General features: G+C 42.6%; 2 protein-coding genes and 1 long non-coding RNA gene across 4 annotated transcripts; all 3 read right to left on the bottom strand.

Moving 5' to 3' along the window:
- Positions 1-1150: 1150 nt before the first annotated feature.
- LOC308324603 lies at positions 1151-2526 on the bottom strand. 2 transcript variants are annotated; one of them, XR_013964938.1, is made up of 4 exons: positions 2164-2526; positions 1429-1978; positions 1296-1368; positions 1151-1255 (listed from the first exon to the last, which is right to left on the bottom strand). It is a non-coding gene; the product is annotated as an uncharacterized lncRNA (long non-coding RNA). The 2 variants fall into 2 exon arrangements; XR_013964939.1 differs by having other exon boundaries at positions 1296-1387; positions 1447-1978.
- A 9-nt stretch (positions 2527-2535) lies between these two features.
- LOC308324602 (G-protein coupled receptor family C group 5 member D) lies at positions 2536-11797 on the bottom strand. Its single transcript, XM_080776728.1, has 6 exons — positions 11352-11797; positions 8521-9265; positions 7355-7535; positions 5829-6212; positions 3270-3325; positions 2536-3014 (listed from the first exon to the last, which is right to left on the bottom strand). The coding sequence occupies exons 2-6, from the start codon at positions 9175-9177 to the stop codon at positions 2916-2918; spliced, it is 1377 nt and encodes a 458-aa protein (XP_080632854.1). The 5' UTR covers positions 9178-9265; positions 11352-11797; the 3' UTR covers positions 2536-2915.
- A 5552-nt stretch (positions 11798-17349) lies between these two features.
- On the bottom strand, positions 17350-22512 carry pde6hb (phosphodiesterase 6H, cGMP-specific, cone, gamma, paralog b). Its single transcript, XM_080776206.1, has 3 exons — positions 22373-22512; positions 18467-18630; positions 17350-17486 (listed from the first exon to the last, which is right to left on the bottom strand). The coding sequence occupies exons 2-3, from the start codon at positions 18610-18612 to the stop codon at positions 17369-17371; spliced, it is 264 nt and encodes an 87-aa protein (XP_080632332.1). The 5' UTR covers positions 18613-18630; positions 22373-22512; the 3' UTR covers positions 17350-17368.
- Between the last annotated feature and the right edge of the window lie 3450 nt (positions 22513-25962).

Genomic DNA, 25962 nt, shown 5'->3' with positions numbered 1-25962 from the left:
CCGAACTACAAGCTCTCAACGCGTCGCAGCGCTATGAGCTTCTATAGATCTGCTATTTTTCAATAGCTAAAGTATAACACCTGAGACACCAAAGTAGGGTTCCCGCCCCAAATTGGTTAAGTTACACTGTTATTCATTATGTGTGTTGTATAAAATATTTTTTTTTTCATTTATTTATTCAAGTTTTGTTTATTCTCGAAATCACACTGAGTAATCAAACTCATTTTCAGTGTCGTCGAGTAATACAACATCATATGGAAAGAAAACAATGCATCAGAAGATCAGGAAAAGAAAAAAAACAAAAGATATACATGTGAATTACATAAGATTACAAATAAAAAGCTAAGACAAATTTCAAAACGATCTAAAAACAGTTACATAATATTGTGGGGCTCTGTAAGCTCACCAAGGTTTTAAAACGACTCAAGGGAACCAATGTGGTCAGTTTCAATGTCGTTTGTTCAGAGCTAACTTTTTGGTAACTTGAATTTGGGGAAACCACTAGACCGGGTGTGGTAGGGCTCAGATTCCCTCTTCTCTAGGTAGGCCTACAGAAAGTGTTAAAATTATGTTTTTATGTGGTTCATTAAGTACGCCTGGTTTTCAGGTGGGCGGTGATGCATCTGAACTGAAGTCGCGCCCCCAGCTGCTGTTGTTGTATGTCAACGTATACTGTAGAGGGAGGGGTTAGGGGAGGGGATGATATTGTGATGTCACCATATCTGGTGTATTTCGATTGATGGGCCTTTTGACTCAAAGGCTTTCCGCTTCCAGGAAGAAACCAGAAATGCACATCAGGGAAGACATTATTTAAATATTCTAACCACGCCTGGGGGGGGGGGGTGTCTATTAGAGCAATGTTATCTCCATAGACACAACAGGAAAAACATCACGGCACTCCATCTTTAAGGAAGGCTAGGATGTATAGCCCATCTCCTCTCCACTCTCCTCTTGTCTTCTCTTCCTGCTCTCCCCTTCTGTGCAACCTTCCTTTACATCACTTTCCTCTCGTCGTCACCCCTTCATACAACATGTCTCTGCCTTCCTCTAGTCACCCTTCATACAACATGTCTCTGCCTTCCTCTAGTCACCCTTCATACAACATGCCTCTGCCTTCCTCTAGTCACCCTTCTTATACAACATGTCTCTGCCTTCCTCTAGTCACCCTTCATACAACATGTCTCTGCCTTCCTCTAGTCACCCTTCATACAACATGTCTCTGCCTTCCTCTAGTCACCCTTCATACAACATGTCTCTGCTTTGAAGTGCCTTCCTCTAGTCACCCTTCATACAACATGCCTTCCTCTAGTCACCCTTCATACAACATGTCTCTGCCTTCCTCTAGTCACCCCTTCATACAACATGCCTCTGCCTTCCTCTAGTCACCCTTCATACAACATGCCTTCCTCTAGTCACCCTTCATACAACATGCCTTCCTCTAGTCACCCTTCATACAACACTCCTCTGCCTTCCTCTAGTCACCCTTCATACAACATGCTTCTGCCTATCGTGAGCTTGTGGATCGGCTATTTTCAAATTGCCGAAATGTATATAGGGCTGAAGTGTTTAATGTATGTTTTGTAATAATAATCAAAGTAACTATAGTAGACATGTACTATTTGCCTCTTGAGATACAAGTACAAATGGCTCAAATTGTACTTATGTACAGTAGCCTATACTTAAGTAAATGTTCCACCACTGCTCATACTTTACATGCCTCTGCTTTCCTCCTACTCTCGTCACCCTTCATACAATGCCTATCAGTTTGGCACCTTCAGAGTGACGGCTTCATGCTTCCTCCTCTGTCTCTCTCTCACACACACACACACACACACACACACACACACACACACACACGCCTCGTCCTCAGAATGCAGATCTCGATTCTGACAGGCCAACGTTGGACTAATCCTGATTCTGACATGCCAATGTTGGACTAGCCTATATATGGATTCTGACATGCCAATGTTGGACTAGCCTATATATGGATTCTGACATGCCAACGTTGGACTAGCCTATATGGATTCTGACATGCCAACGTTGGACTAGCCTATATGGATTCTGACATGCCAACGTTGGACTAGCCTATATGGATTCTGAATTTCTGACATGCCAACGTTGGACTAGCCTATATGGATTCTGACATGCCAACGTTGGACTAGCCTATATGGATTCTGACATGCCAACGTTAGGCTCTTATAGTCTATCTGTGGTGATACATCCTCAAGTACACAATGAGTACACAATGAGTGCCAGCATATATTCCCCCACAAAACCGGTAGGCCTAGGCATAATGTTCCATTATTACCTCGCGATGATCACGCTAAAGTCTATCTATAAAGCGTTAATATTCCAAACGAGAGGCTTGTTGAAGTCAGAAATGAAGACGGAAGTAGTATGCCCTTTTGGTCAAAACCATGGAGAGCTCCCTAGATTAGGAGAGACAAGGCATTCTTTCTGAGTCGTAAACAAGGAAGTGAATGGCAGCGCGAACAGCAAGGAGTATGGTGCAGAAGGAGAGGCCAAAAAAAACAATAATTGTTTATCAATTTTAAAAAGCGCTATGACGTGTGTACACGTCAACTGGAACCAACGGTGTGATTAGATATGACGTCCTCCAGTCTGAATGTTGATGTTTGTTTAAGTAGAGTATAGGCTAACATGCCATTTTTTCCCCTGAATATTCTAAACATTTCTATATTTGTACAACAACAAATGTAAGAGAGCTTTGTGCACATTTTGTAGCCAAGTATATTATGTACATTTATAGTGCATGAGTTGATTCTGCCTCTTGTTTGTCTTATGATTTGGTATTGTGTTATCAGTCAGTGCCGTGTGTGTGTGTGCGTGCATGCGTGCGTGTGTATGTTTGCGTGTGTGTGAGAGCGAGAGCAGATAGGGAAATGTGTGTGATCCTAATCAGAGATTGGGCGTCCATAGTATTCATCATAAGGTTCTGTGATGTTGGTGGTCTGGGGGCGAGGAATGGTGTAATCTTTGTCCGGGTCAATTTCCTAAACACAGGCGCACACAGACGTACACACACACACACACACACACACACACACACACACACACACACACACACACACACACACACACACACACACACGCATTTATCATGTTAGTGCAATTAACACAGTGATTCCAATATGCCTTTTTATAGCCATAATTGCCTCCAGTTGCAAAAAAATAAAAAAAGGTCATATAGTCTTTAATTACTGACTGTATGGAGTTAGATTGTTTAATAATGGCTTATTATTACTCACTGTCATGGAGAATCCCGACTCGTATGGTGATCGTAGAACTGGCTCAGCTCTCCTGCCTGTAGGCATGATGTAGTCAGTTAGTCATTGTGTTCATTACATACATGTGCGTTCAAATGGATCTGAGTTCTGTAGGCATGATGTCAGTTAGTCATTGTGTTCATTACATACAGTGTTCACATGGATCTGAGTTCTGTAGGCATGATGTCAGTTAGTCATTGTGTTCATTACATACAGTGTTCACATGGATCTGAGTTCTGTAGGCATGATGTCAGTTAGTCATTCTTACAGCGTTCACATGGATCTGAGTTCTGTAGGCATGATGTCAGTTAGTCATTGTCTTACAGCGTTCACATGGATCTGAGTTCTGTAGGCATGATGTCAGTTAGTCATTGTCTTACAGCGTTCACATGGATCTGAGTTCTGTAGGCATGATGTCAGTTAGTCATTGTCTTACAGCGTTCACATGGATCTGAGTTCTGTAGGCATGATGTCAGTTAGTCATTGTGTTCATTATAGCGTTCACATGGATCTGAGTTCTGTAGGCATGATGTCAGTTAGTCATTGTGTTCATTATAGCGTTCACATGGATCTGAGTTCTGTAGGCATGATGTCAGTTAGTCATTGTGTTCATTATAGCGTTCACATGGATCTGAGTTCTGTAGGCATGATGTCAGTTAGTCATTGTCTTACAGCGTTCACATGGATCTGAGTTCTGTAGGCATGATGTCAGTTAGTCATTGTGTTCATTACGTACAGCGTTCACATGGATCTGAGTTATCATGTCGCCACAGTTGATTTCGGTCATTTGGATTCCATAGAAGCCACAACATGTCTTCTCCCGTGAGTCTACAAGCTTGTAGATCGGCTATTTTCTGTCATTCGTTATTTTAAGATGAGAAGGCATTTAACTAGGCACCTAACTAGTAATAGTTTTTTTTATATATGCAGTATATATATATATATATATATATATATATATATATATATACACGTCTCTAAATGTTCTGATGAATTGAACATGGTGGACCCTGATGTAAACAAGTGTAATGCATCAGTGTGTCGTCCACAGTAACAGCCTTGGTACTGAGTTGTGCTTTCAACATGTGAAATGTTACTCATTCTGCAAACTGTTAAGTCAATCAATCAATCAATCCGTAGTTTTAGAAACATGAATGGTCTCAAATGTCATAATGCCTCAAATCTGTGATTTCTTCAGCTTGTCGGCCTGAGTCATCATTACGTTGCCTGAGTCATCATTACGTTGCCTGAGTCATCCTTACGTTTTCAGTCTTGAGATTTTATTTTGCTGACTGAAAAGGAATTCAGCTCATTCCTTTTAGCCCATTCAGACCCTTAGGGGTCAACTGGGGACAGGGGGAACTCCTATGGTCAGCACACTCTATAGTGGGAGGACTATCACAACAAAACACAAAATAAGTGATATATGGAATTAAGTGAAATCACTGAATATACCTTTAACTTAAAGGATAATTCCATACTAGAAGGCTTTCTTACCTTATTTGCAGTAATATAATCCCTCAATAAGGGTTGGGTTTTTGTGCTAATTTGCTTATTTTGATTTGATTTTTGAGCGATGGAAATAAGAAAATTAGCACAACACCCCATAGCCCAATTCAATGCAATTCATTGAGGGCTTATATTAGGGGAAATAGCCAATAATGCGCTTTTGCACAAAATAACACCTGGGCCTCTTTGGCGGGGACGTAACAACTACAAATAAAGGTAAGAAAGCCTTCTAGTATGGAATTGTCCTTTAACACTGAATTATGATTTCCAAAACACAGGACAGGATGTTAAATCCAAAAGGCCTAGTTAAATATGAATTAAAAATAATTTCACAGTGTGCCCGAAGCACTATTTTACTGCTTGTTTCAATATTTTCGAAACAACACACAGACGTGTTCAATACCACTGGAAAATAAAAATACAGGAATCATACCTGGGACAACCTCTGGCTCCCCAGGCGGGCTCACTAACCACTCAGTGTTGATTTTGTTGACTAAAACTATGCCGAAAAATGTTGGTCGACTACCTTTTTTCACGGATGAAAACTAAATGGAAGCTAAATGAAAACTAAGCTATGATGACTAAAACTAAGACTAAATATATTGACAATTTTGTCAACAAATAAGAACTAGACTAAAATGTTAGTGGACAGTATAATATAAGAAAAAGACCCAAGTCATTTTACACTTGGTCAGTTGGTAGCATGCTGAAAACAGCAGATCAACAAGCTTGTAGATCGGCTATTTTCAGCAAGTGTAAAATCAGTCATTACGACGGAATCAAGGCCCGCCAAGATACATTTTAGTCGACTAAATCAACTGTAGATTTAGTCGACTAAATATCATACGATTTTATTCGACTAAAACTATAGACTCACACTAAAACATTCCATGCAGATGACAAAAATGTGACTAAAGACTAAAATGAAAACGATTCAATTGAACTATACGACTAAAAAGCTAAAATCAAAAAAGTGCCGACTCTGATCTCCATCCCCCCTTCGCATGGTTCTCCATCCATCCATCCTCTCACCTCTCCTGGGGTCCACGGGGTCGTTCTCGAAGCTTCCGTTCTCCCGGCCTTCCTTCTTCTGGCTGGCCTGCATTCCCGGCATGTCGGCGTTGGGGCTGGTCCAGCCGGCGAAGCTCAGCGGACCGCCGTGCCCCTCCATGCTGCTCTTGCGCTCGCCGCGGCAGAGGAAGGCCACCTGGGCCACGCCGTGGCCCAGCAGCAGCACCCAGCCGTTGGCCACCAGCGCCACGCTCAGCACGGGGTCGTCCCAGCCGGGCCGCCGGCCCATCTCGGCGTTGCCGCGCGTCAGCAGGGCGATCCACGTGGCCCAGATGGCGGCCGAGAGCAGCAGCGTGACGCAGAGCAGCGCGGCCTGCGCCTGGCCCTGCCGGTGGGAGCCGCCGCCTGTAGCCCCCAGAGCCATAGAGTATGGGACAGAGTTATATACGACATTGAGGGGGCAGAAAACTTTATGTTCATGCAGCCTGGAGAGTGACAAGCTGAAGTTGGAAATACATTGTTTTCAACGAGGGAGGTGAAAGTAAACGCTATTTTAGGCATGTGTGCAACATGGCAACTGTTTTAAAGTATTGCAACTGTTTTAAAGTATTGTACAGTGACAACTAAAGTACTCTGTAATGTTTATGTTGTGATATTACTATTAAAGCTAAAGCTACTTTCATTAAAGCTGGGCTGTTGCCTAAGTCGTTCGTAAGTCGTTGGCATTCTGCCGACTTCCGGTACAGGACTTCTTTGTCCCTGTTCGCTAATGCTCTTCACCAATAGAAGTCTATGTAGAAGACTTCCAGTACAGGACTTTGTCCCTGTTCGCTATGCTCTTCACCAATAGAAGTCTATGTAGAAGACTTCCAGTACAGGACTTTGTCCCTGTTCGCTATGCTCTTCACCAATAGAAGTCTATGTAGAAGACTTCCAGTACAGGACTTTGTCCCTGTTCGCTATGCTCTTCACCAATAGAAGTCTATGCAGAAGAGCCGCTATTGGACTGCATGCATGGCCCCATGAAGTGAACGGAGTTGTCGTAACTCTATCTTACTCTATGACTCTGACGCCTGTGTTGTGTGTGTGCAGTGGATGGGGGGGAAAAAGTACTAAATAGTTTTTACTTTACGTAAAAGTATCGATACTGCGATGTAGAACTATACGCCGTCAAAAGTAAAAGTATCCTGGGAATTTGAAATGTACTTGAGTAAAAAGTACAAACGTATTGGTGTCAAAATGTACTTAAAAGTACCAAAAGTAAAAGTGCTCATTATGCAGAATGTCTCATTGTGAGCTTGTAGAGCGATCGTTTTAAACTCAAATCTTCTGGGGGGTCCCTGGAACAACATATTCTCAGGTTGGGGGTCCGAGGCCAACATGATTTCTGGGGGTCCTTGACATGAAATAATTTAGTTTGAGAACCACCGATAATAGAAACATAAAGAATTTCCCCCGAAAACTGTCATGTGTGATTTCGAGGACATTTGGTAGAATCTGCTCTCACTGGTCTACATGAGACACTAACACCAGCGCCCCCTGCTGACCTGTGTAGCTGTAGCTGTAGGTGAAACAGGAGCGGCAGAGGTTCCGGAGGGAGAGGAGCGCGCCCAGCGCCAGCAGGAAGAGCACGTAGATGAGCAGCATGACGAACTCGCCCTGGCTGTACGCGCAGGGCCTGGCGTCCCGCACCAGCACGATGAGCAGCCACTCCACGGCGATCACCACCTTTGGGACGCGTTTGGGATCGATTGAATAGGTATCTTAAAGGTTTAATTCATCAAGGCATTCAATTTAGTTTATTTTCATTTTTCGGTTTTGTGACCTGAATTACACACCCGCACATAACCTTGAACTTTGAACATTCAGTGGATTTTCTGTGGTCTAGGGGTTTTCTCTGTGTTTTCTGAAGCCTTTTGAGCTGCAATGAAAACAGGGCAAAACAGTGAAAACAGTGACATCTGCTGGCAGATTCATATGTCATATTATGGGATTTGCTGACTGTGACATCACAGTCAGCAGGAAAATCAGAGCACTTGTTTGCGCCATAAAACGCCCAGACCACAGAAAATTATTGAATGTTAAAAGTCCAGGTGTTTTGGGTGCACTTGAGCTCAGAAAACCTAAATAAAATAAGAAAAATTACAAAAAGCATTTTTTTTAATTAAAAATCACACCCGTGTAATCTCATTCCGGCCACTTTTTTCCGTCTTCACTTTAACCTTCAACGTTTGGGTTTACACAAACCCGGAAAGCTGTGCAGAGAAGCTAGCGCTCCTCAAACACAGAGGACAGTCAAACACTGGGTCTGAGCACACTTTAGATTCCATGCGCGGACAGAAGGAGCTGTGTTTTGCGTCATTTCAGTTTTTTTAGACAGCTGGTGGATGAAAAAGAAGCTCCACCCACGCGATTGAGAAATCGTGAAAATGTGGCGCAAATCTTTGAATATATATTCTTTCAGAGTGAACGTTTTTAACTCAAATCTTTGCTTCATATATCCATATTTTCAGATGGTGGTCCACAGCCAAATATATCATTTTTGGGGTTCTTGACATGAAATATTGAGCACCACTGATACAGAAACATAAATCAGAAAACTGTCAGGATTTTGAAGTGATTTTTAAAATGTCGACGTCGGGCCTAAAAGCTGCAAGTGAACTGCATTTTTTTTTGGAATCAGGAGAATCTACTAATTCTTTATTTTTTTTACCTGCACCATGAAGAGCCCCAGGGCCAGCGCGGGCTCGCCCCAGCCCCTCGCCGTGGCGAAGCCCAGCAGGGCCAGGCCGCGCGACGCCAGGCAGCCGAACGCCAGCGAGAACAGCACGCCGAACAGGAAGAGCCGCGTGGGGCAGGTCATCGGCCCGAGGCGCACGATGAAGGCGAAGGTGACGGCGAAGACCCCCGCCGTGGCCAGCAGGAACAGACACACGGACGCCACCGTGCCGCCGAAGCCGCCGCGCTGGCGGCGCCGCGTGGCCGACGCGCAGACCCACAGCGTCCAGAAGAGGAGGCCCAGCAGGAGGCCGGCGCTCACCAGGAAGCCCAGCGAGGCCAGGCTCTCCAGGACGATGCCCCACGCCGCCCGCCGGTCGCACAGGTAGGTGAAGGCGGGGTCCAGCCCCGCCCCGCAGCCTGGCACACCGTGGGAAACGTTCCAGGAAGTGTTGTTGTTGTTGATGGACGCGGTGGGCGTGTCTGTGGGTGAGGCCGCCGCAGTGGTGGGGATGGGGATGGTGATGTTGGCGGTGGTGGTGTCGTTGGCGGTTGTGCCGGTAGCCTGTGTCTGGTGGCAGTCTTTAAGCAAGAGGAGGAGGAGGAGGAGGGGAAGGCATTTATAATGCTTTTGGAACGGAAAGGCCCCCATCCTTGTTTTGGTAATCCCGCTTTAGGATTACGTTCAGGCTTGTCCTCTTAAAGCTGCTCCTGTGGTGCGGCAGGTCGTCCTTGTTGCCCTGAAACAAGCAGCATAATAGAAACCTCGTGTCTCACATGGATATCTTTGATATATAGCTTTGCTCGCAGTGTTGATTTAATCGACTGAAAACTATGACGAGAAATGTTCGTCGACTACCTTTTTTTCACTGACGAAAACTAAATGAAAACGAAGCTGTGATGACTAAAACTATAAGACTGACAATTCCGTCAGCAAATAAAAACTATACTAAAATGTTAGGAAGGGAATGAGATCCAGGATAAGTCATATTACAATTGGTTTCATGCTGAAAATAGCCGATCTACAAGCTCACGTGTCAACAGTGCGCGGGAGTGTGTGGAGAGAGCGATACTGTAGCACTATACTGTAGAGCAGGGGTGGGCAACTGGTGGCCCGGGACCCTCAGGTTAATGTCAGAATACTGATATAATATTGGTTTCAGCTGTTACCAATTCCACAACATGCAAACATGACCCGCTTTAATTACTTCAGTCTAAATTAGTAGCTCAATGCTTCAACACAAGTATAATTAAAGGCATTTGAAATGACGTAAAAAATGTAAACTTTCAGGATTCCAATAAGAAAATAGCAAAAATCCAAGATTTCAATTTGAATATAGCAAAAAATAGCCGATCTACAAGCTCAAAACGCATCGCAGCACCATATATATTACTGCTACGACAGTAATATATGGCCCTATAGGGAGTGAGTGTGGAAATAGTGGCCCTCTCCATTGTCAAAGTAGCCCAGCGCTGCTGTATAGCATGGAGACCAAAGGCATGGGATGCAGAGCGAGGATTTGAGCCAATTGACGGCGAGAGTGAGACAGCAGCGGAGAGGAGAGGAGAGAGGAAGTGTTTGAACAAGCCAGAACAAGGGAGAGAACAGCAGTGAGCAAGAGCTAACAAGGAAGGAATAACAAGTAACAAGGAGGTGAATTTGGAACACATAGCTATAGGCAGCGTGAAGACAACATATTAGTGTTGCCTGTTTACATGAAGGAAAGAGGCTGGTAGATACAGAATAGACTAGATTAGACTATATAGTATAACCCTGCATGGCAGAAACATACTGTCTGGACGTTGTGACCAGTACACAGATTGGAAGGGGGGGGGGGTTGGGTGGAGGGATGGGGGGGGGGGGGGGGGGGAGAGAGAGAGAGAGAGAGGGAGAGGCCACAGATATGCACTCCTGATAACTGATTGTCACTTCCTCTAGCTCATAACAGAGCCCTTGTTTCTGTGTCAGAGATCCAATAGATGACATTTAAGAGGCTTATCAAATGGGTAAATATGGCCCCGGTCCCAGAAATTAACCCTTGGGCCAGCTGTGTGTTTAAATAGTAGGTCAGGAGAGCGTATAGTATACGTACACAGGGGTTAAAAAGATGTGTGACTCAAGTGCGGCTATAGTGTTGTTGTTTTTTATATATATATAAATGTACAAGGCACATACTGTGATTTGAATAGTAGATTAGAATAATGTATATAGCAGATTAGAATAATGTATGTGAAAGACAAATCAAAACATATTCACAGGGGGTTGTTTTTTTTACTTTCCCGGCCTTTGATTATAGGCTCCACATTTGGTTGTCGATTACATTAAGTGGAATTAGAGCTTTACCGTTCACATCACCTGACACTGCAAGGCCAAACCACGTAACCACTATGGTTCGTGCCCAAATTATTACAGTAATAAAGAACCACAAGCATTACACAACTTATATTACAGTACTAGTACTACACACTACTACTGTGTAGTTCACGTCAACTTCACGCCAACACATCCATCGCCCAGACAGTAGACTTGACTATAAGGCCTGATATATACTCCGTTGCATTACATCAAAAAATGGCAGATCTACAAGCTCACAACATGTCAATCTGCGACACATTGCACGCTTGTATACTCCCTGGAACTACATATTTTGAGATGGGGGTCCACAGCCAAATGCAGATAACTCTGGGGGTCCTTGACATGAAAAAAGGTTGAGCACCAGTGATGCCTATAAATAATAGATTTATCAGAAAACTGTGAGGATTTAGAAGACTTTTCTTTTTCGAAGTCCTAAATCAATCCAAGCTTGTGTATAAAAGGTGACATACCTTCCGTCCTGGGGGAGGTATAAGTTGACACACCGCTTCTTCCACTGCTTCCACTTGCTTTCTTCAGAACGAGTCTTAAAAGTTTTACCAAGAAGTTCTCCCGATAAAACTCTGATCAGTCGTGGAGGCATCAGAGGCCACTCCCGTGAGAGCGTAGCCAGCCATGTGCCCTATACTATGATCCCCTGTCTCCAGGATGTGCCCATTATCTCTCGCTGAGCTCCGAAGGTAAGCGGAAGAGCGCAAACGAGGAGGAAAAGAAAAAACGGCGCATGCAGAGCGCAGAGATTTGAGCCAATGGGCGTTGATGCGAGAGGAGAGGATTGTTTTCACTTCTCTCTCAGATTTACATCAACAGGTGAGAGCGGCTACTACTGCTCCCCCCCTCCTCCTCCTCCACTCCCTTTCAGTCCCTCACCCACGTCTGTGTCTCTCTCTCTCTCTCTCTCTCTCTCTCTCTCTCTCTCTCTCTCTCTCTCTCTATCTCTCTGTCTCTGTCTCTCTGTGTTTGTGCCTCTCTCTCCCTTTCTCTTTTTCTCTTGGAAGGTTCTTGGGAAGGTATAGGTGAGGCTCAAAGACCTGGAGGCATTGGCAAGGCACACACACACACACACACACACACGCACGCACGTGCAGGTGTGGGGAGGGGGCTTGAGAGAAAGGAGAGAAACGCCCTGATTTGTTTGACTCCCATTTCCCATAACCTCCCACCTGCAGTCACTATACTATAGTGCATCATAATCATAATCTTCGGTGTCATAGTGACGGTATATCAAAACACACATTTTGTCACGCAGTACATTTTTCAGACGGGTTGAAAAATCTAACTGAAACTGAACTCGACCTGTAAAACGATATGCCGTGCCTGTTCAGCCCCATATTAGAGCCCACCCCCCGAGGTTGACTTGGAGAATAGGGAGTGGAGATTAGAATGCCTGACTCAGCCTATTGTCACCAACACTACAAGTCTCGTCGACCGGTATAGTCACAGTATAGTTCACTGCACGGTGAGCTGTTTGCCGTCTGCATGACGGCCCATGGAAACAGTGTGCGGAGCCCCCGGAGGAATTAGGGCTTGCGTCAGGAGTGGAGAATGCCTTGCACTGATCCTCCTTGCATGTCTGTACGCGACACTTCGGCTCTTGTCCGTACAGGCACGGGAGTTTACAGGGTGTGTTTATTCAGTCAAAAGGGTGTGTATAGGGAATGATGGCTGTAGGAGAGAGGGAATAATCAGGGACTATAGTGGACAAGAGGTCCAGTATAAGTCATTTTATACACTTGTAGTGAGCTATTTTCAGCAAGTGTAAAATCAGCCATTACGGCAGCATCAAGGCCCGCCAAAATACATTTTAGTCGACTGAATCAACTGCAGATTTAGTCGACTAAAACTATAGACTAACACTAAAACATTCCAGGTGACTAAAATGTGACTGAAACTAAATGAGAACTATTGAAGAGACTATATGAAAACAACACTGGTGTGCACTGAGAATAACAGCCGGAGGTAGGGGTGGATATGCTGTTCAACTAAATAATTTACAGCAAGCCTTTCTCGGAGCCTGGAGGGGATAGTGTAATGTTATATTACTGTACGTGCCATGCACATATTCCCCTCGTTCTGTAAAAGTGTGTCAGGGGCATCGGTGAGAATCCAAGCATGCGTGGTCAGGTGTCACGATTTTAAGAAATCCCGGAGGCGTCGCATACTGTATATTCATGATTCACACAATGTTTTCTGGGTAGTATTATTAACTGGATAGAGGAGTCTTTGTGCAGATTTGTGCTCAGCCAATGGGCGTTTTTTCAGTTGATATTAGATCATCAGTGTTATTCGTGGGAATATATAACCCCATAGCAACCAGCTTTGATTTGTTTTTCATGTCTATTTATTTGGGAGTGATTCAATTTGCTGACTGAGTGAGTCGACAGATTTTGAACTGGATGTCCCCAATGCATCAGTGGATGCATCTATATGTGAAGTGAATGTCCAACTGAGAAAATTGAGTCGTCACATTATATTAGTATCTCTGCTGCTATGCAGAAGCCTGGAGGCAGAGATTATGTTTCTGTCTCTGTGCGTGCGTGTGTGTTTGGGGGGGGGGGAACTTTGACTATTTTACAGGGGCCAGTTTTGAATTGCAGCCGTCCGTAGGTGCTCTTTGAGAGCGGTTTTGAAGGAGTCTAGGGATTCACATTTATTTTTGGCTGTTGGTAAGGCATTCCACATTTCAGTGGCATTGTAGCGAAATTAATTTAAAGGAACATTCAGTGATTTGGGTGATTTGGAAAAGAATACCCGGCCCCCCCCTTTGGTAACAAGATCTGCACATGAACACACACTACAGTGGGCGGGACATGCAACAGGCCAACAGCACGTGCACCAAGGCCCGCCCCCCATGCACTCGATCATGATTGGAGGAAGGCCCCCCTCCTCATCCTGATTGGATGAGGGCTATAGTGGCCTCCATGAGGCAAAAAACGAAACCTATAGGAACTCCTTATTATGGTCAGCACACTCTACAGTAGGGAGTGATATTTTAATGTAGTGAAATCACTGAATGTACCTTTAATCACAGACAGTTCAAGCCCTTTTGAATTCACAGAGTGCAGGTAAAACATGACACGGTTCCGATGTATCGGTCACATGTTCGTCGGGCATAGCCTGAGGGGGCAACTCAGTATAAGGCCCATTTAGACCTGAGGACGATTCTAAATCCTGACCGTTTTCTGAAATGTCATAGTGCTCAACCTTTTCCATTGCCGCAGACCCCCATCTGAAAAATATGTAGTTCCAGGGAGGGACCCCCCAGAAGCTTCGGCTTCAGTTCAGGTGGATCACCACCCATCACCACCCACCAGGCAGACCAGGCATACTTAATGAACTGGTGGGCGTGTCCACATAAAAACATGATTTTAACAAATACTGTGTACACTTTTTGGAAAAAGTTATTCCCCCTTATATTGCAATAATACCTGATGATCATCTTTAAAACGTTCATTGTGAAAGAATATAATTCAAAGATCTGCGCCACATTTTAAAGAATATCAGATCTACAAGCTCGGCTATATGAGACTATGAGCTTGTAGATCTGCTATTTTAATAGATAGTTTAAAATAATGGTTTAAAACACCAAAATGCCCGCCCAGAGTGGGTTTAAGTACACACATGGTGCAGGGGCAGGCCCTTCAATTAACCAATGTCACACATGGCCAGCAATAATTGATTCATAGGCTACATACTGTATATGTTTCACGTGGAACAACATATATGTTTCACGTGGAACATTCAAGTATATAGAGACTTATCCAGATGAGAATGTAAGTGTGCATTTAGACTATAAATACATGCATATTCATATGAATGTGAATTAAACGGGGATTGAACTGTGATGCTCCAGCTAGTGTCTTCACTCTTCCTTCCTATAGTCCTGCCTCTGAGACGCACCAGACTATAGTTTATACCTCAGGCTTGAGGCGCGGTGTGGAATTCAACTCCCTTTTGCGGAATTTAATCCCTTGTTTGCACATTGTTTGTGATTGTGGACTCCGTTGACATATTGAGGAAGTATTGTATGTAGAAAAGTACATGGGCATCTTTGTGGTGTAATGACCCATTGTAAGATCTGTACCCTGTCGTCAACCTTAACCCATTCTGAGTGGGAACCCAGGTCTGCTATTTTTGAAAAATCGAAGAGCGACTGACATAGAAGACATTTTTAGAATCTGATCTCAGGTCAGAATGGAAAACTGTCAGGATGTAGAAGACATTTTTAGAATCTGATCTCAGGTCAGAATGGGTTAAGCCATTCCAGCCTAAATGGGGCATGGGTGAGGTGGGTTCTGGAATCAGGCGAAGTAGTAGAGCCTGCATGGCCAGGGCTGTACATAAAAAGCAGTAGGAAAAGTGCTCCGATCGTTGCACAGCTCTTCAGCAGGTCATGTAGGTCATTGTGGACTATACCAGTGTTCGGAATTCAGCAGTGGTGGCAAAATAATCACATTCTGTATTAGAAATAGCCTTCACTGTAATCAATCAGTAAAGTTCAGTACTCAGACATTAACCCATTTTGACCTGAGATCAGATTCTAAGAATGTCACAGAATGTCGCTTTCTGAAAAAGCTATGTTTCTATGTCAGTGGTTCAAAAATAGCAGACCTATGTCGTGTATTTTCCTGTGGATCAGTACCTTATTGTTTCCTATCACACCTGGCAGAGCCAAGTACTTGACTTAAGTTGACTATACGTGATTGGTTTCAAACTTGCAGACAGACGGACTCCAACAATTGGTTCACACATATGTATGATATAGTATGAATTATTGATTCCTGCATACGACACCTACAAGCTTGTAGATCTGCTATTTTTTCAATGGCTAAAGCATAACATAATGCTGACACCAAAATGGGTTCCCGCCCCAAAATGGGTTAATAGAAAACACAGTTTGCTTTGAAACATGCAGATATGATCATGCCGTGTGACTGTAAATCATTTGGGGTAAGGGTGGGGCTTTTTGGGGGGTGTCACGTCACTGACCCACGTGTGTACTGGATAGCCGCACATCGTAGACACACACGCACGGGTAAGAGTATGTGCACTGTACTGTACTAGTTTATGTAACAGGGTATCTGCTTGTTTAGGCAAGTCAGATTTAACTTTAAATAGTAATAGTGTGAGCTTGTAGTTGTAGATCTGCCGAAGCTGCAGGTATAGTGTTGGCAAGTGTGGTCATTATAAACTGCACTATGAATTGGACTTACTTGTATATTTTCAATACGATTTGCTCCATTTCAGCTTTGTATGGATTCCAAAATAAAGACAACCCGGACAAGATTAGTACAAAAATATTTACACCTTTTATTGTGGCTAAAGATGACCTGACCATTTCACAGAAGGCTATACACATTCAGTGGCTCAAGTGAGTGTTGTGTTTGCAACAGGGAGAGGGAAAAGTGGAAGTTCCTCAGCCATAATGATCAGGGGACAAAAATAAGGAAAAAAAAACATTGTAGCGTTGGTCGTCACAATCCATCAAACACTCTCTTTGTATCATTTTTTTGTGTTTTCCCCCCGTCTGTTCAAAACAAATTTAATCAACGCGGAATAAAAAAAAAAACACTGCATGTAAATAGAACGGAACCGTGCTTTAGTTTAAAGGGACGAACGAGGGGGAATATAAAAGGTACGGGTATACGGTTATAGGAAGACGAGGTAAAGCGTTCTTTCGTAAATGCTGAAAACAAGCGTATTTAGTATTTACAGTTCCGCAGACAGCTAGAAGCAAATAGCCTACAGGCTATAGTAGCCTACAGCAGCTAGTGGTGTGCTTGCATGCGTCCACTTATTGCCGTGGGTTGTTGGGAGTGAGGTATAGATGGAAGAAGAAGAAGGAGGTGAGGTGAGGTAGGGAGAGAAAATGAGGTACAGGGAAAGGAGCGGGGAGCAGGGTTTGTCTTCTCGCCACACCACTTCAAAGTATATATCATATACTGTAAACAGTATTATATAATAATAATAACATAAGCATAAGAACGTTCTTATGCATTTCATGCACTTCAGCGGGACGCCAAAGCAGATCGACGAGAGCATTAGTGAGTTGGTTTAGATTTAGACGGCAGCCTTATTTTCGTGGCGTGCCGGACAAAGAGAGAGAGAGAGAGAGAGAGAGAGAGAGAGATATATTATCCCATTCTGACCGGGAACCCGTTTTGGTGTTCAGCATCATGTTATGCTTTAGCTATTGAAAAATAGCAGATCTACAAGCTCATAGCGCGCCACCGAGTGGCGCGCTACGAGCTTGTAGGTCTGCTATTTTTGAAAAATCGAAGAACGACTGACATTTTTTAGAATCTGATCTCAGGTCAGAATGGGTTGATCAGACCAGTGTGGGTCCAGTGGAAAACCTCGTATGAATCTGATCTCAGGTCAGAATGGGTTAAATATATATAGGGGGAGAAAGGAAGAGGTGCAAAGCAGACAAGGCAAGGATCGAGGGAGCCGGCAGCAGCAGCTTTGTTTAGATGATTCCGTATTTGGCCAGGTCGCTGAGCTCCATGTCGCCGAAGGCCTCCCATGGGCAGACCACTGTGATGTCGGTGCCCAGACCCTCCATGCCGGGGATGTCGTCGCCAAAGCTGGACGGAGCAAAAAAGAGGGAATAGACGGACAGGCTTAGCGATGATGATGGTGGTGGTTGTGAACGCAGTGAGCACTTACTATGAGACCTAGCAGATCATGTCTGTCTGTGTGTCTGTCTGTCTGTCTGTCCCGCTATCCAAATATGGAGTGTGTTGCATCAGCAATCACTCAGCTCCATATATGGGCACAAAAGGGGCCAGGTCCACTCAGCTCCATATATGGGCACAAAAGGGGCACCATATAAGGAGTCCCCAAAGCAGCTATACGTCCAAAACCCAAATATGTACGAGCTGCGTTCGCTTCCCGCGTTTGCGCGTCTTACTCGTGATTAGACTCATTCTATCTATTCTGCAATGTAGAACTATATATATGCTCCGTTATACTTGAAGTCAAAGTCCGGAATTGAAAATGTACTTGAGTTTTCAAAAGTATATACAAATGTTTTTGAAAATAGCACATCTACAAGCTCACAATGAGCTTGTAGATCTGCTATTTTCAAATGGCCAAAAATGCATATAATAATAATAATAATAATAATAAAACTTTATTTATATAGCACCTTTCAAATTGCATTACAAAGTGCTTTACAACAACAACAACAACAAACTGAAAGTATACAGCAAAGACATTTCAATAGAAAACAAAAGCAGGAAAATACATATACTAAAATGTTAGATTGGCAGTGAAGGCTAATCTATAAAAGTGGGTTTTTAAAAGTGATTTAAAAGAGGACACTGATATAGGGCTGAAGTGGTTATAATGTATTGTTTTGTAATAATAATCCAAATCTATGTAACTCGTAATCTAAGTAACTAGAAGTTTTCAAATAATCGTAGTGGAGTAAAAGTACAATGTTTGCCTCTATAGCGAATAGGAAATAAAAGTATTGGATATTGGAAACACTCAAGTAAACTATACAGTACGATTACCTCAAAAATTGTACTACAATTGTCACGTTGTGGCTTACTGTACTTACCCCTTCTGGCCAGGCTTGGGGGCCTTGCTCTTGAAGGTACGAGACTGCCTCTGCTTGAACTTGGGGGGTCCCTTCTTGGGCGTGGTGGGACCCACGGTGCTAGTGTTAGTGGCCAGGGCGCTCCCAGCGGGGTTCGCCGTGTTCATTTCTGTCGCTTATCGTTCCTAAAAGACACGGATGTATAATTATTATTATTATTGTTATTACATCTGTTTTCGTCTCAGAATCGGCTGTATTGTCACATCACCGTTTTAGAGTAGAGAAGAGTGTGAAGGAGAGGAAAGGGGAAAGTTTTGAGTGCTTTTTCCACAAAGACGTAAAAGTAAGGCGTTTCAGATATTTGAAGCTTGTTTCACAAAAGCACACTCGTTGGGTCTCTCTTAGTTTATAACAGAACACTCGTTGGCTTGGTCTCTCTTATCTTATTTGCAATACAAGTAAAGGGGCTTTCATATATGTACAGCTAGTTTCACAAACTTAGCTTATATTCATGTAAAGCCTTCTGCTAATCTCTACCGGTCTCCTTCCAGTCCACCACTGGAACCAGCTAATCAGTGCGGAACTGCGGATGACGCAGATTAGGTTTAACAGACAGATTATGCTAGCTCTAATGCCATTTTAATTCGTGGCAGATTAATATTTGCCACTTTTAAACACCGGGGATGCCCTGTGTAATGAGAGATTAACCTCTGGCGTTGTTTATAGTAAGTAGACTACGTCCCTCAACCTATTCCACGCCAAGTCATGTCAAACTCTCTTGGGCACAACTCTTTCCAACACACTACATAGAAGGACTCTCCTAAATGCATCCGCAGTTCCTACAACACGACAACAACCGTTCTTTAATGCTGCCATATGGCAGAATGTATACAGTACACAGGCCTCCTGCTAAAGCGAGAGATGTCCCGTCTCAAAGTAGTTCCATCCCGAAGAGGGTTGTTGTGAAGTGATGACTGAAGGGGTGATCAGTGTCATTTGTAATCGTGAGTGTGATGTTTCTGTCGTTCATGTCTGAGAGTTTCGGTGTGTGTGAAGGCTTAACTCCTTTTGGTGTTTTAAGCATTATGTTATACTTTAGATATTGAAAAATAGCAGATCGACAAGCTCAGATTATTTTTGGAAAATGTGGCACAAATCTTTGAATATTATATTATTTCAGAGTGAAAGTTTTTAACTCAAATCTTTGCTTCTGGGGGGGGGGGGGTCCCTGGAACAACATATTTTCAGATGGGGGTCGGCTGCCAATTACATATATTTTTGGGGGTCCTTGACATGAGAATGTTTGAGAACGACTGACAATTTGTGGAATCGTCCTCGGGTCTAAATGAGTGCATGAATACGGAGGCAGTATGATGCTGGTAAACTATGTTTTTGTTGGAGGTCAATAGTGTAGAAATAGCAACAGATATACAACAATCACATTGAGTTATTCTCCTGCTCGTTATAATGCTGTCTATGTTATGCACTATATTCTAACTGTATTTGCATTAGTACTTAATGAAATAATACTATTATTTAGCAATCAGAAGCAACACATTTGAAAATAAATCCATAATCCAGGATAATAATCCATAATACAGGATTGGACGGGAACCCCTTTTGGTGCTATTTTCTTTTTATCGTAAAAAGTCGGCACAAATCTTTGAATATATATTCTTTCAGGGCGAACGTTTTTTTTTTTTTTCGACGTCAGGCCTAGATGGGTCAATGTGGCTGTGAGTGACTATATGGCAACAGATGCAGTGTTCATTTAAAAGGACAGTATACTGTACTTCATTAGGAAAATAAATGACAGCCAGGAGTGAATTAAAAAGGGTCGCTTTGCTAGTCTTAAGTTCCCTCTACAGGAACAGTGTATTTATTACAGCAGAATGCATGGCTGTAATAAACAGGGATGATTTCGTCGACTAATACAATGACAAGAAAGTGTTCGTCGACTACCTTTTTTCACTGACGAAAACTACATGGAAACTAAATGAAAACGAATTAAGCTATGATGACTAAAACTAAGAGTAAATATAATGACAATGTTGTCAACAAATAAGAACTATAGACCTAGTGATTTTACACTTGCATGCTGGAATGAGCAGATCTACAAGCTCACAACGGCATCAAAGGCCGGCTAAAATACATTTTAGTAGACTAAATCAACTGTAGACTAAATATTGTGATATTTAGTTGACTAAAAACATTCCAGGTGGCTAAAATCTGACTTAAAACTGAATGAAAACTATTCAAGAGACTATGACTAAAACTTGAATAAAAAACGTGCTGTCAAAATCAACACTGGTATATAATAAAGCCCAGATGGCCAGCCTGCAGGTCACAACATCATCTCATGGCTTTAGAGAGCAGACAGTCGTGGGCCGACCAATAGATCATTCTGTCTGCATGTCCACCTTCATCTCCTTAAACCGTATCTTTCCATAAGCTTCCTAATCTGTCTCTATCCGTACCTGACACTAGTAATCCCATTAGGGGAAAGCAATCCTGTGGGTCACCTTATGTATAACGCCCACGTCCACCTGTGTCTCACAGCAGATCTAACAGTCACATGGGGCTGGGCTTAAGTATGGTCTGTCACACTGGTGTTTTGTATAGATCTGTGGATCTGCGCCATGCGGGCCATAGCAGCCTGCAGAGGGCAGCCAAAAAATAATTAGCCATCTGCTTCTGTGATTTTCTTTGCCCCTCAAGTCAATCCTCTTTTTTTTTTTTCTTCTCCTCCCCCTACCGAGCTTTAGTTTGGTAAATGCCAGCAGCTGTTCTTTTCGAGCCGAGTTATTTCCTCAGTGTGCAAGAGTTCAATTCCTGAACCATTTCGCAGCTCTCTGGCATTTATATACAGACAATTAAACTCTCCATTTTATCCCAGTTTACCGAACAATTCTGTCGAAATTACTGATCCACCAGCATGAGATGAATACACTTACAGGCCGGCGTTCTCTTCTTTCTTTCAATTAAAGTTTCACCAACTGTTATTAATATTAGTCTCGGCACGAACTGCAATTTAATTTGATTCTTCCAGGTATGCTATTATTATACTTTAAGCACTTTACCAATCCACGCAACCTGCACATTCAGTTCTACTGAAGCAACTATTGCATTTGAAGTTGCGATGATAATAAAACTGGTTAGCTGTTAGTAGCAGCAGTAGTGTTAGTAGGGCTGTCAAAATAACTGAGTTAATTAAATTGTGAAATTAATTAGATTAAGGATTTTAGCGCAATTAATCCATGCTTGGATGACCCACCCCATACATCCCATAATCCCATCCACTCTGCATTATCTAGCCCTATATCTGGATGGGGGGAAAAAAAACACAATTTGGTGATTTCCATAAAAGGCTCCACAGTGCACATAGGCAGCGGCTCAAACCACATAGCACGACAACGGTGTGAGAGACGGAGAGACAACATCCTTTTTTTGTAATCGAGAATAAAACATACATACTTATGTTAAATGTATCCATTATACATTGTCTGTCCTGATGAAGGTCTAAATCGACCGAAACATCGACCCAATAATTTAGAGAGCAGGCAGTCGTGGGGCGACCAATAGATCACACCATCCTGTCTGTCCACTTTCATCTCCTTAAACCGTATCTTTCCTAAGCTTTCCAAAAGTGTGCGCGGGACCCTTTCTTTGTTTTTCAAAGATACCCTTTTTAAATGTATATATCCGCCTTTTATTTTACTTACATTCCCACAACACTATACAGAAAAAAAACATGGGCATATTTTGGACATCGTTCGAATGGTGATTATTCATGATTAATACATATTTTTAAGCTGCGATTTATCGTTTTAATCATTTGATAGCCCTAATATTTGTTATTAGTAGAAATAGTAGTAAAGTACAGATTACAGTAAGTAAGTATAAACAGTTTTTTTTTTTTCCCCTCACCTGTCTTCGCAGATGTTTCAAAAGGACTGCTCCTGTCTCGGTGTGTCTCCGTATAGAACACGATGGCCGTCGTGTCCTGCTCTTTTATCCGTCCACCTTTTAATCCCTGATGCCTCCTCTTCTTGGTCACGTGGTCAGCCAAAAGGTCAGACAACCCCAGCATGTTCTCCGTCCATCCAAACCTCCTCCGTCACCGTGCCTTATTCCTCCCCCTCCCCCTTGATCCCATCCTGATTACGGTGCATGCTCGGCCCATATAGGCCGGACGGTGTGCGAGGTCATCCAGGGCGTTTCTTCTTTTAATGGGTTGATCCCGTTAAGCCTCAGCGCGCCTGCTTTTAGCCTGTCGAGAGGCTATGCCTGCCGCGGCTCGCGTTCACGTCCATGTGAGATATTATGGCATTGCAACAGTCTTATATTTATATACAGGGAAATATATTAATGTCATGCCCATAAAACACACGGAATCAAATCAACATAAAAATGTATAAGCAAATAAATATCATACATCATTTGTGCTTCCTGCTGGTGCAGGAAGCACAAATGACCTGGCCAGATGTATATGGAGAACCGAGATGACTGGAGACGCCGATGGAGGGCTCGTTTGAGAACGATGGAGAGAGAGAGAGAGAGATTCGATCAATTCAATTCAATTCAAACTTTATTCAAGACACTCACAGGGGGGTCCATAGGGCAGAACACATAAAACATAAAAACACAAACGAACTATAAATAAAATAAACAAAGTATAAACAAACAGGGGGGACTTATCTCTGTACATACAGGCTAGAACGCCAGTGGCTCCACAGCTTAGATGATAGTCTGACAGAGCTCTTAGCAGGGTTAGAAAGTGATGCAATGATGCTGTTCTCAGAGTCTGTTAACCTGCACATAAATCTATACATCAGGTTTCGTAGCACAGCAGGGCAAGTGGGTACATTTATTTCTACAAACATTTGACTGGCACTACAGCATCTTGGGGCTTTGAGCAGCAGTCTCATGCAGTCATTATACTATATGCCACTGTCATTTTTTGCAGGCTGCCCTTTTTGTAGTGTCGCCACAAGAGGGCAGTGTACATCGGAGTACAATAAGCTTTAAAAAGTGAGATTTTCACAGGAACAGAGCAGAAATTAAACTTATCGTATGAGTGTGTTGGCGTAGTTTTACCTATTCATGCTAAACCGCAGGGTCGACGTCTGATCATATAACACCACATGAAACACAAGTTATAATGCTATTAATCCTGAACTTCTTGCCAGTATGGGGGTGATTAAAAAAAGGCACAATGGCCACATGGTGGAAATGTTGTTTTATTTATTTAGCCTATAACGACATGCCCGCATGCACAATTGGGATGCCATGGTTAAAGTGGTTAAATTACAAGCAGGTTGGAATAGAGTAAGTCTTACTGTAAGAGCAAATAAGTCCTGAATATACTGACATTGACATTAGCTTGTTGCAAATCTACGCAACAGAACATGTGCATTATTTGACAGCATCCTTGTTTTGTAGAAATAGATAAGCTGCCACTCTGGGGCTCCTACAAATATATGTATTTACAGTATAAAGAGTCCCAATGTGCTATCTTCTATGCTATGGTACATGTATGGGCTTTTTAAGTCATACATTTCAAGGTTAAAAAAAAGAGTACAATTATTTTGTTAACCATATGTTTTGGTTGCTCTGCTCAACTATACCATTCTCAAGGCAATATTTCTATTATATGTATTTGAAATATGTATTTGCATTACATTTGAGTAATTTGAGTATCATTTGTATTTCATTGGCCTAATGTGCCTAAGTTGGAACAGTCCTTGTATTTAAAAAAATTACAAAAACAAACTTTCAGTAAATCGCTGTTAATATAAGCTCTTTGGAGGAACCCAAAGAGCTTCATAGCAATAGCAGTATTTAGTTAATGGTGTTCATTTCAAGTTAAAAAGAATTACAGTCAATAGGAAGTACAGTACTGTATGTCTCTTCCCCAGGGAAGTTCTGGGCCTTACTTATGAATTGTACCCAGTTCACATCGCCTGACAAGAGTTACACGTCCATCAGTTCATGGTGTAAATCTAGTGGTTCTCAAATGTTATCGTGTCAAGGACCCCCAAATTAATATGTTCTTGGCTGCGTGTCATATAACCCTATAGGCAGGGGCCGCCTTAGGAATCTGGAGGCCCGTTTCAAGACCAAATATGAGGCCCCCATATACCTATGACATAATTATTTTGTTGATACAGCCGTATTGATACAAATAGTTTGACTGTTCAATATCACACGCATCCATTCATCTCGACAATTAGCAACAACACCACCTCTCCTCATCCTGTCGTCCCTTCACAATTCAAGTGTCTCCCCATTACCTCCCAATGCTGCACATTTTACCCAGGTTATTAACATAAAATAGGTGTAACTTAACATTGTGGGAGAGAGCAAGGCAGTGAGTGAGTGAGATGGAGAGGGCCAAGAGTGGCGGGGCCTCCTATGCCTATAGGCTCCTCTAAATGCAATCTTAGTTAAAATTGTCATCCTGCAGATTGCAAATGATGTCTGGGAAATGTAATTTGTGCATTTTGAAGGTACAAGTATAGACTACATGTATTTAAATTAGGGCTGTCAATCGATTGAAATATTTAATCTGATTAATCGCATGATTGTCCATAGTTAACTGTGATTAATTGCAAATGAATCGCATATTTTGTATACGTTGTAAATATACCTTAAATCAGTGGTTTTCAAGATTTTTCATATCATAGCCTATTATTCATTCTGCATTTGAGCCACGGACCACCATCCGCCTTCCAGACCCAAACTAAAGAACTGTATTGATGTTGGCCAATGGTACCATTACGAGAGATAACAGGCCATGTTGATCAAAATAACATGTTTTCTAAGTTTTCTAATTGTGTGAGAGGGGGAGAGAGGCGGGGCTCACTGACTGCCTGCATTCACATGCATGCGTCTCTCAACCATTCTGTCAAACTTCACAGTGCGTTAATCGCACGTCAAAAAAAAATAGTGCCGTTAAAAGGATTGTGAGTTAACTAGTTAATAGTGCTAGTTAACTTTGACAGCCCTAATTTAAATTAATTATATTTCAGTCAGGAAGACTCGCGTAACAACACGTATAGATTTAACCATTCATTGCAACAAATACAAAAATTAATACAGTTAAACTTGGCTCCGCTCTTAAATTTAAGCTCAAGTGCTGAAGACGTCTCCACACGTCTATAATTCAGAATGACAGAATGAATCAGAATGACACTGTAACAGCAGGTTTAAACTACCAAGTTGTTAGTCAGTGGTGTAAACCTAAATAAGTACATTCACTAAAATACTGTACTTACAGTAAGTACAATTTGGAGGAATTTGTAGGCTACTTATTTCCAATTTTCCAATATTTTACTCCACTACATCTCAGAGACAAACACTTTCACTCCAATACAATTATTTGAAAACTTTACTAGTTACTTTGTAGATTTGCATCATTATTTATTACTAAACATTCATTGGCTCGACAATGAATGTTTGGCTCGGAAAATAGCGGATCTACAAGCTCACAATGAGTCGCGTTGCGACACATTGTG

The sequence above is a fragment of the Protomyctophum bolini genome (genome assembly GCF_963924005.1).
Source record: "Protomyctophum bolini genome assembly, chromosome: 11".
NCBI lineage: Eukaryota > Metazoa > Chordata > Actinopteri > Myctophiformes > Myctophidae > Protomyctophum > Protomyctophum bolini.
This window is presented reverse-complemented; position numbering and strand designations above follow the sequence as displayed.

What these genes read in the sequence shown, in the direction of transcription:
- LOC308324602 (XM_080776728.1), bottom strand. Translation starts at nt 9,177, where the DNA reads ATGGGGGCCTTTCCGTTCCAAAAGCATTATAAATGCCTTCCCCTCCTC. An exon ending in CCCCGTGGACCCCAGGAGAG is followed by an intron (nt 3,326 to 5,828) that starts GTGAGAGGATGG and finishes TCATGCCTACAG; the next exon opens with GCAGGAGAGCTGAGCCAGTT. An exon ending in AGTCGGGATTCTCCATGACA is followed by an intron (nt 3,015 to 3,269) that starts GTGAGTAATAAT and finishes GCCTGTGTTTAG; the next exon opens with GAAATTGACCCGGACAAAGA.
- pde6hb (XM_080776206.1), bottom strand. Translation starts at nt 18,612, where the DNA reads ATGAACACGGCGAACCCCGCTGGGAGCGCCCTGGCCACTAACACTAGC. An exon ending in CCCAAGCCTGGCCAGAAGGG is followed by an intron (nt 17,487 to 18,466) that starts GTAAGTACAGTA and finishes TGCTCCGTCCAG; the next exon opens with CTTTGGCGACGACATCCCCG.